Consider the following 14748-nt stretch of genomic DNA (forward strand, 5'->3'; position numbering starts at 1 on the left):
TTCTGGATATTGGAACTGTGAGAGTGCTGTTTTCGAACTCATTCACCTAGCCAAGTTTTGGTGTTGTGGTGTGTCACCTCTCTGTGTCTCCTTTACGCATCCCTGTCTTCCTCCTGTATGGCTAGCAGTCCACTCTGGTCTTTGGTGGGTCCTTGCCCTTCTGTTTGATTCTCTGTGCACCCCCTTCCTTGGGTGGGCTCCACTGTTTGTTATCTGGCCCTTTGGTTTTGATCTCCGGCCCTGTGTGTTCCTCCTGCTCTGTTCTCCCTTGCTCCAGGTTGCAGGCTGTGTCACCCCCCTGGTTATTTTCCGGCTTCCGTTGCTGTCCCCTTGGGCCCCCTCACTCCCGTGGTCTGGTCTCCTTGCCGGGTTCTGTGTTACACTGGGGCTGCAGTTCCTCTCCTCACTCCAGGACACCTCTAGGCCCGCTCCCTCCTCCTGTGTATGTCTTTGTCGCTGACTCTGTGGCTTCCCAAGGCATGGCTCCCTCGTTATCACTGGGGTCGTGTTGCACAGTGCCTCTCACTCCCCAGGCCCCGCCCCCTGGCCTTCGGGGAGTGGACTGTGCAAGACGCGGCCCTTGCAGTCTGTTACCTTGCTGTCTGTTACCGTGTTGGGGTGTGAGTAGCTGCTCGCCTCTGGCTACTCCTCTTTGATGCACTTCTGCTTTTGGGCTTTTCTGCTGTGGCCCAGCACCTTTAGTCACTCCTTATTTCACCCATGGAGTAGCCCAGATTCCTGCTCCAATGGCCATCTGCTTTTGGGCCTCACAGTCCTAGCCCTGCTTCTTATTCGCTCGTGGTTCTCCCCAGGGGGGGGTCGCCTGTGTTCCCGCACCAATGCCTTTGGGCCTTTCTGCTTCTGGCTCGCTCCTCGGTCACATGTTCATTTTATTTTATTATTGTTTTTTTCACCCAGGAAGCCACCCGGGTTCCCGCTCCAATGTCCCTCTATTTTAGTGCTTCTCTGCTGCAGTCCTGCTCCTCCGTTGTCCGTTATTTCACTCAGGGGGCTGCCCAGGTTCCTGCCGCTTGGTATGTCCCTCACAGAATAGTCAGCCACCCGCCTCCTCCTCCTTTGCAGCTCCCTCACAGATCTCACTGGCACGGCCTCGACCCACTCCCTGCTGTTACTCTGTCTCCCTGCAGGCTCGTCTTCTGCTGGGTGGGCTTCACTGCTGGGCGGGCTTCACTGCACTCATTGACGCAGCCTCAAACCACTTCCTGCTGTTACTCTATCTCCGATACTTTACCAACCAGTTTCCGATATCTCGCGGAACCACACAAGCATGTCCGTTATCCCCATTTCTGTTCATTTTAGCTCTAGAACCCCTTCTTCAAAGCATCTCCCGTAGTAATAGTATTAAAGGCACTGTTATGAATGATTTCTCGATTACATTGTCTGCATATGATGACTATATTCTACGCTACCTTTTAAATCCAACTACCTCTATCCCGGCATTAATGTCTACCATTGATCAATTCGCTTGTGTCTCAGGATACATTTTAATAAATCCAAAATCTGCCTCTTACTAACTCCTGTGTCCTATCAGATACTCCCCTTTATGGCATAAAGTGGTGCACCTCTTCTATTGAATACCTAGGAATATACATTGCTGAATATATAACATCCACTTTAACACTAAATCCGAATGCAACCGTGGATAAAATAAGCTCTTCTATCAATCAGTGGTCCCCTCTTTTCTTCTCTTGGTGGGGCAGATTAGACTCCATTAAAATGACTTTTGGTCCTGTCTTCTTGTATTACCTTTCCATGATCCGAATTTCATTACCAAGCTCTTCCTTTAAAACATTTGACAAAATCCTATCCAATTTTCTTTGGAAAAATAAAACTCCCAAAATAGCGCTCAATAAACTCAAATCTTGCTAAACTCTTGGCAGAGTTTGATTTCCTGATTTTCTTAAATATCAAAAATCATTTTTATTTAGACAACTTGCCCTTTTCTTATCTTACGAACCCCAATTTATTAATGCACCATCTTGGATTGTTTTAGAATCAAAACGTATACCTGCTTTATCCTTTTTACATTTTCTCAGAACCTCCTCATGGCCTGTGTGAGAAACCTGAAGGTGTCTCCCCTGACTAGTCCTGAGGGATCTGTGATCAAGGTGGCCAGGACACGGCCATTGCTATTGGATACAGTTCCTGGGGGTGGACCAGTGAGGGAGGAGCACTTAGATGGGGGTCTTCAGGGAGTGGAATTGGGACACTGACGGGTGAGACGTGGTATCCCCCTTCTTGTAACACCTTGTTCCCATCCTACCCCGTAGGATACTCAAACTCTACCCCCCTTTCCGACACAAATACTTTCAGACACCACAAAAGACGACAAACACCAGAGCCGTTTACCTGATGTGTCCCAGCGTAACGGCCAGGCAAAGTCAGGCAATTGACCAGAATCACACACACACCTCACAGCCCTTTCCCTTCCCCACAGGGATAAAAGGTGGAGCATGAGAGCAGAATACGAGCAAGACAGACCGTACAACGTGAGAGCTAACTCAGCATGGCAGTTCAAGACGAGTAGAAAGACGGCGTGAATCGAGAGGGTGCCAAGGAGAGAAGCGACTGTGCCCTTTCTGACCAAGGCCTGTGATACCTCTGCAGAAGAAATTGTAAGACTGCGAACAATAGCCAGTGTGTGTTGCAGTTGCAGCAGATGTCAACGGTACACAGGGCCCTCCGCTGAAAACTAAGCAGCGGAGAGACGCTTTCCCCCATGGTACCGGCCTTGACTTCAGAGACAAGAAAAGCCAAGCGGTTCATCACAGCCAGTGAGTCGAGTGGAGAGCCGATAAGAAACCGTACTGTGTTGAACGAAAGTAGCAAGCTGCTAATTAAAGGAAGTTCAAAGAACTGTTGATACGCAAGGGGAAAGGCAGCTATAGAGGAGTCAGGCACTACGTGGGTGCTCATTTGAGAAACTAATTCGAGAAACTCTGGGCGACTACCCTATTGTTGAAACTAGCTTTACCAGAAGGCCTTGGGAGAAAGGCGAGAAGGGGGTCAAAGTGGTCATACAAGGGTCTTGCAAAATCCTCTGTACAGTCGAAACCCTTTGACAATCAAATGATTGTGAAGCTAAGGGAAGTGAGTCCTGCATCGTAAGAACTGTGCAAACATGTGTATGATTGACAAAGTTGGCAGAGTGAACGCGATGGAGGGATGTCCACAGTGAACTGTTTAAAAAGACATTAAGATTTGTGAATGTCACAGATGAAATTGTGTTAAAAGTCGTAGTGAACCAAACAGAGGGAAGTTAACATTGGAAAAGGGTCTGAGCCTGGAAGAGGGGGACCCAAGGGTGAAAAGGCATCACCCAACGTGCAAGCAGAAAGGAACTTTTTGTTTATTTATTTTGAAGACATCAGGTCCTCAGAGGCAAGAGACTTTTTGTAGTAAAGAGACTCCACCATCAAAGGCCATGATAAGGTGAGAGCGGAACTCTTAACTTGTGCTGGGGAGGCTTGAGCGTGTGCTGTGCTCAGGAGTCCCACCTTGTCCCATGCTCAAAACATGGGGAAGGGAGACGCCGACAACCACATCCTGACTTATTATTTGTGAAGACTTTTTTCTTTCCTGTCAACCTTATCCCACACTCTTTGTTTGTATTTAGTGTAAGGATTGGCAATAGGTTTTTCTTAGTATGGCCCTTTTTATTTGACAGGACGCCGCCAGGGCTGCCTTTTTATTATTTGATGGTTGTAGCTTGCTCCCATTTTAGATTTAGTTATAGATTAGGCATTTTTCCAACCTTCCTATACAGTTTAATAAACACCCTTGAACTGTGATCACTTGTGTCTGCTTTACTGTTGCCACCATGAGTTCCTTACACCTGGTGTTAAAAAACAGCCACTTTTGTATTCCTTCAAACAAGTTTGGTTTTACTTAATCTCAACCTTGCCTACTACCCAAGACTCTACAGACACTTTTATGGTTCAACAAATCATTCCTGCTTAAGATTAAACATATCTTACTTAAATGGTATTCTGGAGGGATTTATCTACTAACACATTTGTTTTATAACAATGTACCCCTACCTTTTCATGAATTCTGCACCCGATTTAATATGAATACATCTGATTTCAAAACCTACACTACCCTTACTGAGCTAATTACTGAAGCCATCCCCTATTATTCTCAAAAGGCACCTTCAAAATATATAGAATTAATTGCATGCTCTTGCTTTACCAAAGCTTTCAAATTGTACTTCATTCTTAACTACCCGAATGGCAACGCTTTGAAACTTACTGTACTATGGGAAGCTGACTAGGATCACCAAATCTCCCAAGAAATATGGACTAAAATCTGGAAACAATGCTTTTCTACTTTTGCTACTGCAAACCTCACACAATCACATTATTTTAATTTACTTTACATACAGCAAATTCTAATCATAATTTTTGTTGGTCTTGTCAATCCGCGACCTCTGATTTTACCCACTCAATCTTTTATTGAAAATGTGTCTTTTCCTTCTGCACATAAGTATGGAATTCTTTGCAAAATATTTTTTTCTTTTCAAGGACCATCATCACTGTGCAATGTTATGATCAATGTATTAGCTAATCCTTTCATGTCATCTGTTTCCTCTCCTGGATTATTTGATTTTATGTTTTATGTTGCTTTTCACCTTATTGCAAACTATGTACAGTTTATGGTGGAATTCTATAAGCTCATACTAAAGAATCAGTTATCTGGGGAAAATCTGTACTGGAAACCTGTATGGATGTACTGTAGGTGTACCATGCCAAAATGGACGCCTCATTGTCCCATTTCGAATACAGATATATCGCGTATAGTCCTTCTTTTATATCGAGGCTGGAGATTACATTCGTTGCCGCTTTAATGCTAGTGTAGGAGCCAATCGGCGAGGTGATGTTTTGGGTGCCCAGAGCATCCTTGGTATCCAGGAAGTGTAGTGGAGCTGTTAGTGCAGCACCCAGCGTGGAGTTGGATCGCTTTCACCACTGCTTCCTTTAGTACGTACGGTACAGACATGCAGCTAAGCTCCTCTGTGTTCGCCTCCTGCTGTCTCCTGCTGCAGGCTTTAGGTGCCGGGCTTTTCCTCCGCGGCTTCTTCCCACCACCTATGCGTTCCTCGAGTCGCAGAAGTCGTGTAGCAGCGGAAAGTCCTGGGGAGCCCCTGGGCGCAGGTGAGGCAACGAAGTCCTGTTTGTCATAAACATTATGTAAAATATCCCAGCAAGTACATTTGGCTCACTGTCTTAATGGTCACGCAGAAGAATATCAACCCCATTGGTGTCGTCTGTGTATGTACTTCCACGTTCACCAACTCAGACAAATAGTCGGCAAGTGAGTGACTCAGGGCTGCCTTTCTTTTAACGTTACTTGAGATTGCTTGACTTTTATGATAGTTTTAAACCCGCCTTTTTTGGTTACATTATGTTGAGGTAGTGAGCCAGCAAGGCTGCGGTTCGTTTTTTTCCTTTCCCAGTCCGATGGAAAGCGCATACAGGAACAATGTCCCAACCTTAGATAGACGATTTGGGCCCGAGATCCACCAATAATTAAGTCTCTGGGGCTACAGATGCATGGGCAACCAGAGTTAAAACCCCTGTGGCTTTATTATAGTGTGAAACATATTCCACTCCCCCCATGTGACTGAAAATATGGAAAAGGTTGTTGTTTGGGTGTAGGAATCATCATATATCTATTAACCCGGGTTACCCTCATTAGCTTAGTTAAAGCTCGTGCTTTTTTTTATTTTTTTTTAAATCGGATTGCTCTGGTGCTATTTATTTATCTGTCACTGGGTCCAAAACTGTATTGAAATCCCCCTCCCATATGTTACATTAGTGTGTCCTCACCCCCCCCCCCCCATACTAGTGCTCATCTAGCTCCCTCACACTGTCTCAGGCACTCGGACACAAATAATAAACAAAGCCAGAAGTTTGGGTGGAAAAGCGCGGTAATGTTAACACACACCGGGCTCTGGAGGGCTGCACCGACTCTGTCCCCTCCCAGGCCTGGCTCATACTTATGTACAATGCACAGCTACATATTAATCTCCTCCCATTAGCCATAAGTATTCATAACAGGTCATTTCGCTGAAGAGAGGGAATCCAGTACATTTCAGATTGTCTTTGCAAGGGAGGCTCTTATCAACCTGGCCTTGGGACTTGAGCCAGCAGCTTCCAAACTGTGTACTTCTCAACGAGGGAGGGCTATGGATGCCCATCTCTGAGGCCTGCCTGCCTGCGGTGGCATTCCACAGTAGCTGCTGTTTTCTGCTTTCATGGCAGTTAGATGTTTAGGCCAGTCTTCCTGTTTCAGGTATGATGTATCTCAAACCAAAAGAAAATGCAGAATCAGAAATGTACCAGGTAACACCATCAAAGTGATCATTGGCAAAAGCTGCAACTTCTTGGAGAAGCTTCATTAGACTGTTGTCTTGCCTCTCATTTAGGACGTACACCGATAGGCGTTTCATTAGATGTTCAAAAACTCCAAATTTGGTGTCTTCTTTTTGCGTCTCTCAAAATGGATGGTTTGATAAAGGGTGTTCACTTGGGAACTAGAATAGCCACCACTCTTTTCGTTTCCCCACACAATAACTGATGCAATGAACTGTAGTGAGAACCATGTAGATTGCATGCTCTGTTAGTCTTATTTTGATTGTTTAGTTCTTTAAAATAAATGGTCTACTTGATTAACTGTATGATTTTTTTTTTTTTTTTGGATTTTTTTAAAAATTATTTTTATTATCCCCTTGGTGTGATGTATTCATTACATGGGACAGGAAGCAGGGCTTTGAAGATCAGCACCCCTGTGAAATCTGAATTTCTGTGATTGTATTTCTCCCAATTTCACTTCAGTAGACCACACAGAGGAATGAACACAGCCAGAAAAAGGCCAGGCCATCTATCCCCACAAAGGTTTTTAATCTTCTGAATTAGGCATAGTTGGTGTTTTACAGTATCATAAGCCACAGAGAAGTTCTAAGAATGTTTTCACTAATGATTAAGGGATGCTGATGGCGTTCCTAAATGGTCTCCTACCGGATTGGTTGTCAAGGGGGAAGTTCTTGGGACTCCCTCTGGTTCGTAAATTGGGTGGTGACTATTTTGTATTTTTTGTTTTTATATAGCGCTTTAATCCAAAGCGCTTTACAGTCTAACAACAAGAATACATCAAACATGGGACAGTAGAAGTAATAACAATATACATGAATCAAACCAGAAAAACCGTATGTAGAACAATTTGCATATGAGAAGGAAGGGGGAGAGAAAGTAGAGTGTGATAGGAAGAGAGGAGATCTCAGGAAAGATGGGGAAGATAAAGAGAACTATGACGGGGGTACTAGAGAGAAAGGTAAAATGGGATAAGGTATTGGGGGGGAGGGGAATGAAGGAGTGATTTCAAGGAGGAGCGGAAGGAGGAATAGGTGGGGATGGAGCAGATAGAAAGAGGTAGGGAGTTCCAGTGTAAAGGGGCAAGGAGCTGAAGGGAGTGGAAGCGAGAAGAGGCACAAGGGGTTGGGGGGGGACAGAAAGTAAGAAGAGATCAGCAGAGCGAGAGTGGGTGTAGAATGCGAGAAGAGAGGAGAGTTATGGAGGGGCAAGGTCATGAAGAGATTTAAAGACAAGACAAAGGAAGTGAAACTTTGAGAGTGGAAAGGAAGCCAGCCTAGGTAAGAGAGTGAGATGGAGTCAAGGGGAGAGAGAAGGCAGAGGGTAAAGGGATTTGAGGGGGGCAAGATGGGAAGCGGGAAGACCGAAGAAGAGAGAAGAACAATAGAAAAGGCGAGAAAAGATGAGGGAGGAGATAAGTTTGGTAGCATGGAAGGTGAGAGAACAGACTTAAAGAGGTGGTAGTGACCTGCGTGAGAGGTAAGGGAGATATGATGGGTAAAGGAGACGGAAGAGTCAAAGTAAATGTCTAGATTACGAGCATGGGTGGAAATCGGAAGTTTAGAAGGGGGGAAATTAATAGAAGAAGGGGGAGTGGGGCCTAGGAAGTTTGTTAGAGGGAAAGAATAAGACTTAAGTCTGGTCAAGGTTAAGCGAGAGATAGTGAGATGACCTCCAGTTTTGAGAGATTTAGATGTAAGTCAGGGGTGAAGGAAGAAAAGGAGAGAAACAGTTGGGTGTCATAAGCGTAGATATGGTGAGGGATCCCGAAGGAAGAGATGAGGGGGGCAAGGAGTGAAGTGTAAAGAGAGAATAAGAAGGGATCGAGGACAAAGCCTTGGGGAACGCCGTAGTCCAGAGGGAAGGTTCGACCACCCCAAAAGACAGCAAAAGAGCTGTGGGAGAGGTAAGGGGAGAGCCAGTTAAGGACAGAGCCTTTGAAGCCAAAGGAGGAAAGAGTATTGAGAAGTAAGGGGTGATCAACAGTATCGAAGGCAGCAGAGAGGTCACGGAGGATGAGGATTGAAGATTGCTTAGAGTAGTGAGGAGGGAGTTAAGGACATAGGTGAGAGCGGACTCAGAGGAGTGTTTGGGGCGGAAGCCCAATTGAGAAGGGGGGGGGGAGAGAGGTTAGTGACAAAGGTCAAGAGCTGAGAATAGGCTAAGCGAGTATTTTAGAGAGAAAAGGTAGAAGTGAGATTGGATGAAAGCAAGAAGGGGGATTAGCGGAAGGTTTCTTCAAGATGGGGATTATAGTGGCGTGCTTGAAGGCAGTAGTAAAGGTGGCCGAAGAGAGCCAAGTATTGAAGAAGGAGGTTAGATAAGTAATGAGGGAGGGTGGGGTAAATCTTGGGAATAAGAAGGGTTGGGATGGGAACATGAAGGGGCGGCAGTAGGGTGGGATTTAGTTAGGAGGAGAGAGACGTCCGAGGGAGTGATTGGAGAAAATGCAAGCAGAGGGGGAGTGGAAAGAGCATCTTGGCCAGTAATACATGTTTAAATACTGACCGTTATCCAGGATTGATAATCCAATGGCGTTTTGAGTAATGGAGGTGTGGTGGTCTATTACGTTTTCATATAATGTTACCTTTAAGATGTTAATGTACTCTTATCAAAATTGCCAGACAGGAAAACATGTTTCCTGGGTGCTTTCATGGGTTCTTGTTTAATTTTTGAATGTCCTATTGTGATGCAATGGTATGTGCACAAGAGCCTTCCATTTCTGTGGTGTGATGCAGGGAATTGATTTTGGACTTTATCTGGGTGTCTCAGAACAAGTGTTGGTTATCGCATCCTGAAATTGCTGGGCCAGTTTATCTGTAATTGAGTTTGGGGAAGATTATAGACTTGGATTTAGGCGACCTTTGCAGTCTGAGATCGGGCCGTAAATTTTAGCCTGAATGCCCTATGTGTGATGCTGGTTCATAGGATTTAGCCCACTTTTTATTTTTCTGCCCTGCCTATAGTGAACAAAGGAAAAAAAAAATACTACCATTGTTCATAGGCAGAAGCTTTTCTCAACATAGGCCAGCCCTGTACTATCTGTTGAATGTACTTGTGCCTGCAATAGCTTGGAATCTGTCGTTGTACTTAAGGGTACCTGGCGTATGCACGAAAGGGGCCTAAAAGCAAGAAAGTATAATTATAACTTCTGTCTGAAATAACTTTGTGGATCTTCAACTACGGTCTCATTTTATTGGTTTTTATTATGTTTTTTGTGTATTGTATGAACTTATTTTTTTCTTTTTTTTTCTTTTTAGACCAACTGTAGGTAAAGTCCATGTTTTTGCACAACGCTCTTTAAAATGTGTGATTTCACACATTTCGCATGATTTATATGGTTCAAATTGACATGAAAGGAAAATTAATAAATAATGAAATGTTACCAGATGTTTGCCTGTTCATGTATATGTTGTATGTGCTGCATCTTTTATGGATTCTTGTTAATCTGAAATAAAGAATTTGCCTACCTATAGATTGCCTGGATTGATAGACAATGCTCTTTGTACATTTTTTCATATTTCACTTGTTATATTGTGAGCTGAAGCTTTTTCTTTTTTTTTTTTTTTTTTGTTGTAAGGTTTTTCTTTTTCATTCGGGTAATTGTATCATCTAGAAAGTATTATGAAGGAGACCATTCCCTGTTCCATTTGGAGGGGAGTTAGCAATTTATGCTACAAATGACATGTTTTCGTTTTTGGTTGCTTAGTTTTTTGAAATGATATTTGTTCATTAGGTTTTGGGTTATTTAACAATCCAGGAAGCCAATTTATCTGGTTTTTTTTGCCATTTCTTTGTTTAATAATTCGACTAGATGTTTGGCTTATTAGAAAGTGATATAACGAATTTGTGCCTACTGTAGTGAATTTCTTTCCCAGTCACCTTTCCCATATCGAGTGATGAAATATTGGGTTGATCAGAGTCTTTATTTCTTTTTGGGTGTAGAAATTTGCTGAAGACCTTGAATAAGATTTTGTGATTAGACCACAGTCCCGAAATGGGAGTTGTCCTGGTTAATGGTATATAATCCAGAAGACCAAACTTGTACTTGCTATGAAATTAGAAGGCTACTACTATACAAAGGAGCAGAAAAAAAGTACCTTGCTTTCAAAACTGCATCACATCAGCATAACCCAGATCAGCTGAGTATTTCTAAATCTGTAAGGAACTGAGAGCACCCAAATAACTCGGCCTGACTAACCAACTTTGTCTGGCAGTCAGTTTTGCCATAGCTTTCCAAAATAAAGTCCTCTATCCAAACCAATCTAGAACCCAAAGATCGACAACTCTTAACACCCTATTTGAGCATCATCTTGTAACTAATTACTTATCTTATTAGCAACTAATTTCCAACATCTACCTTTTGGTGAAAACTATTCAAAAAGATGCTGCCATCCAACAAGCAGACGGATGTATGTTTAAGTGTACTGCAATCTAGTTTTAGACCATGTAAGGGCACAAAAATGGCCTCTCTGTATTTATGAGGGTAAAGATTCTAAAATCATTCAAATTCCCCAGCAGGATTTATCTTACTGTAACTATCAGTAGTGTACAATACAGTGGGACGATTCTACGTGGTTTTACAGCCCTCTATTTCTAATCCATGTCGTCGTTGATTGCTCATTGTATGTTTGCTCATGGCGGTCCCCTTCCTTGGTATTTTTCATCACGCCTTTTTTTGTTTGCCTTCTCTGCCCACTGTTTCTCTTTTCTTGTATTGCATATGGGGGACATCCCCCATCACCCTCTTCTCCCCTTTCGTGCTTGCTCCTTCTAAGTGCCTGTGCAGGTGCTCCCCTCCTGCTTAGCCCCCCATTGCGCTCTTTGTCCTTCTCTGTGCGTGTCTGCCTGCCCCTCTCTCTCGCATCAATGGTCTTTCTTCTCAAAACCTGTCTGATTGTATCCGTCTATTCACCATCTCGTTCGCTCTGCTCATCGTCACTCGCTCACGCTTCGCTTCCCTTCACTTCTCTGTTGCTCCGTACTCTCCCTACTCCACTGGAGCCCAACTGTGAATCTCTTTAAAGCTTGGCTTAAACTTTGCTTACTTGCTAAAGAGGGAGGCCCCATTCCTTCCTCTCCACAACCCCCCCACCATCCTCCCTACGTGACCCCACCACTCCCTTCGCCGCGGAAGGGCCTGCTGTTCAGGCCGGATCCCAGGTGCTTGTGTTCACTGCTCCCCCGAGTGGTGGTGCCTCCTGACAGTGGGTTGCTCACGCTGTGGTTCTGCTTGTGTTTCGACCTGGGGAGTGGAGCGCTCTGAGAGCTCAGCTAGGATCACAAGACCAAATCCCAGCTCATAATTAATAGGCCTGCTTGCGCTCTGCGTCTTGCTTACACAAGTCATTGCCCTCTTGCCATTGTAGGCAAGAGCTCAGTAGTCGCTCTTTGATGTGTTTCTGAATTTGATAAGCTTTTCATTATTCTGCTTCACAAAATCTACTGTAGTGACAAACAGATTATGTGCTATTGCAGTACCAGTATCATACAAAATGCCAAATCCCACCACTGCAACTCTGAAAACATGGGATTTAATAGATTTTTTGCACTTTTTCTCGTAAATATAGATGGGTTGTGGGGTAGGGGTATTCATTGGGAATGCTGGGAGGGAGGAGGCTGCAAGGCCTCCCCGCCCCCCACGCACCGCATTTATTTGCCAGGAAAAAGTGCAATATTTAATGGCATTCGTAGTGAATTTTGCACAGTAATCCCGTAGATCCGCTGATCCTAATGCGTGTTTGCACATGGTGTGATCTGATGATTGATCCTTGACTTGGTCTGCTGAACCGTAGCAATGCTTAATACAGTAGCGGGGCCAAAAAGCAAAGCAAACTTGACTTGTTTGCTAAAACATCAGGACCAACACAAACCTTGCAGGATGATATGTGCACATGATCTTCCCCTGATATCCCTATCTAATAATATCTTGCGGATTTACCAGGGCATGCAAAACGGCTTTACTGCAGTTCACTCCAAGCTGGACGATATTGCACCCAACAATAACTCTTTGAAAACCTAATTAGGTTTGTGCTTTGTCTTTCCACTGGAGGTAGAATCTAGAATTGGTCGTATGGAAGGTGACCTCACGAAGCTGCATGCCTCTGTGTCAATTATACATAAAGATGAAATCGGTCCAGGCTAAGTTTGATGACTGGGAATCAAGCTCCAGGTGTAATATTATGAGTAATACGAGTGCCCAAGAGTGTTCAGTATGACGACCGGAGAAATTTGTGTATGAGCTCCTCAAAGAGATCTTTTGCAATCGGGTGCATTCCTTGCAGTAGTGTCACTACCATTCTATGTCTCCGAAACCAAAGCCTGGCGCTCAACCTCGTACTAGCATTCTATGCATATTACATTTCAGAGACCGCAGTGCATTGCAGAAATAGGCTAGATAAAAAGTTGAGCTTGGATGTGAATCATGTCGAATATTTCTGTAACTGGACTTATCCGTTTCTGTACAAAACGGATGAAGTAACTTTCTGTCAGTGCAAACACTTCTATGTGAAAGGTATATTAAATGTGCTCTGTTGTACCCTGCCAAACTACGTTTCCAATTTAAAATATAAGGCATACTTGTTTACAGTAAAGCAAAACAAAACGTGATGGCTGGAAGGTTTTTGAATCAATCGTAACCTCTGGCGTAGCTATGGGCAACCCTCCAAACCATTGTTCTTTAGCCTGCCAAGCCATTACAGAAAGGAGAAAGACCATATGCAACAGACTTGGTCCCACCCCAGATGGGGCGGTCCAGCCCGACCGCTAGGTCACATCCAATCTGCACGCAAACACAAGCATCCCCAGACATGTTTCAACCTCATTTACAGTACCAAATGAAGCTATAAACGTCATTGAAGGACACATTCCTTTACCTGAAGTTTGAACATAACACATACTGGTATTTCATTTTGGTATGATGTGATGTTTACTGCATTGTTAGACTTACCAGGCTCACAATTGTTCAGTGATGGTTAGACAACTTCAAGAGAAGAAACATTGCTAAGTATGCTGCATTACATTGATCCTAATGTTTTTATGTGGTTGCAGACCTCTATTGATGTCCACAATTCAGAGGGCTGCACAATTAAGATAATGGTTAATGTTCTATCATGTAAGAGATTGCATTACATGTTATTTTATTTGCATTTTTATAGTGCCTTATATACCATTGGTATGGTCTGAAAGCGCTGGTAGGTTGAACGCCCTTGGGAACCGAATTTCAGATCGGTAGAGAGAGTAGGGGGAGTCAAATGGTGCATGTGAGCACCGGCTATGTATGCAGTATTGTGGTATTGGTGTAATTGCTGCTTCTTAGCTGTAGGTGCGGTGGTTGAGAGATCAGGAGTATGTGTTAGTTCCGGCATGGTTCATCCAGACCGGCTGTGGCTGCGTTAGGCCTGTGCAGAAACGCCTGGTTGGGGTGTCCAGCCAACAGTGTTTACTTAGAGTGATGTGGAGTGAGCGGCAGATGTAGGTATGAGAACAGTTCTACCAAATGGTGTCATAGTATCTCTGTGTTCTAGTTGAGTGGTGATGTAAAGGAGAGAGTAAGCATGGTGTTTGAGTTATGATGGGTTATATGCTCTTTCGAACGTTCTTTTGCATTCTAGACCATACTATATACGTCTGTATATGCAGTTCTACTCTGCGCACTCGCCCCCTCTGCTCATTCATCCGCTCTTTATTTGTTTCTTCTGCGGAGACTTGCAGATACAACCTGGATCTGTCATGTGCTCTACATACTCGTCCGCTCTAGATACTCATCTGTACTGGACACTCATCCGGAATACACTCCTCCGTTCTGCACATTCGTCTGTTTTACGCACTTCTAAGTTCTTATAGTTTTCACTGTATTTGTGCACTCATCCGCACTACACGTTTGTCCGCTCTACACACTCATCTGTTCAAGATGTTCATCTCTTAAGTACTCATCCAGATTAGTTATTCATTCATTCAATTTCACCATTCATTTGAGCTATGTAGTTATCTATTCTTCCATTTGTGCATTCTTCCATTCAGCGCATTCATGTGTTCCATCTGCTTTATTGATTCTAACTATCTCATCCATGCCATTCATTTCGTTTATTCTTTCATGCATTCCGTCAATTTCAGCAGTTTTAACTCTCTTTACTGTTTCCGTATGGTTTATTCTTGACCTTTTTACTGCTTTGATCTACTTTATGCGTTTAGTTCTGTTTGTCCTTCTAGTTTATATTGGGGGTCATTAGCTAGAAATTTCTCGCATCAGGTAGTTTGTTGGATTAGCGTCATTGAGTTGCTGTTAGACTGTTCGGGTTAATATGGTACAGGTTGGTTTTATGGGAAGAGCCAGGTTTTCAGCAGTTTGCGTAAC

General features: G+C 43.7%; 1 protein-coding gene across 1 annotated transcript in view; it reads left to right on the plus strand.

The window, feature by feature from the left end:
- Window positions 1-4865: 4865 nt before the first annotated feature.
- The window catches only part of PIGG (phosphatidylinositol glycan anchor biosynthesis class G (EMM blood group)), a 1567692-nt gene continuing 1557809 nt past the window's right edge, over window positions 4866-14748 (plus strand). Inside the window, exon 1 of the mRNA XM_069626359.1 lies at window positions 4866-5174. Within this exon, the coding sequence (XP_069482460.1) occupies window positions 5018-5174 (157 nt within the window). The 5' untranslated portion in view covers window positions 4866-5017. The remainder of the gene's footprint in view (window positions 5175-14748) is intronic.

The sequence above is a fragment of the Ambystoma mexicanum genome, chromosome 6p, assembly GCF_040938575.1.
Source record: "Ambystoma mexicanum isolate Mex_15411 chromosome 6p, UKY_AmexF1_1, whole genome shotgun sequence".
NCBI lineage: Eukaryota > Metazoa > Chordata > Amphibia > Caudata > Ambystomatidae > Ambystoma > Ambystoma mexicanum.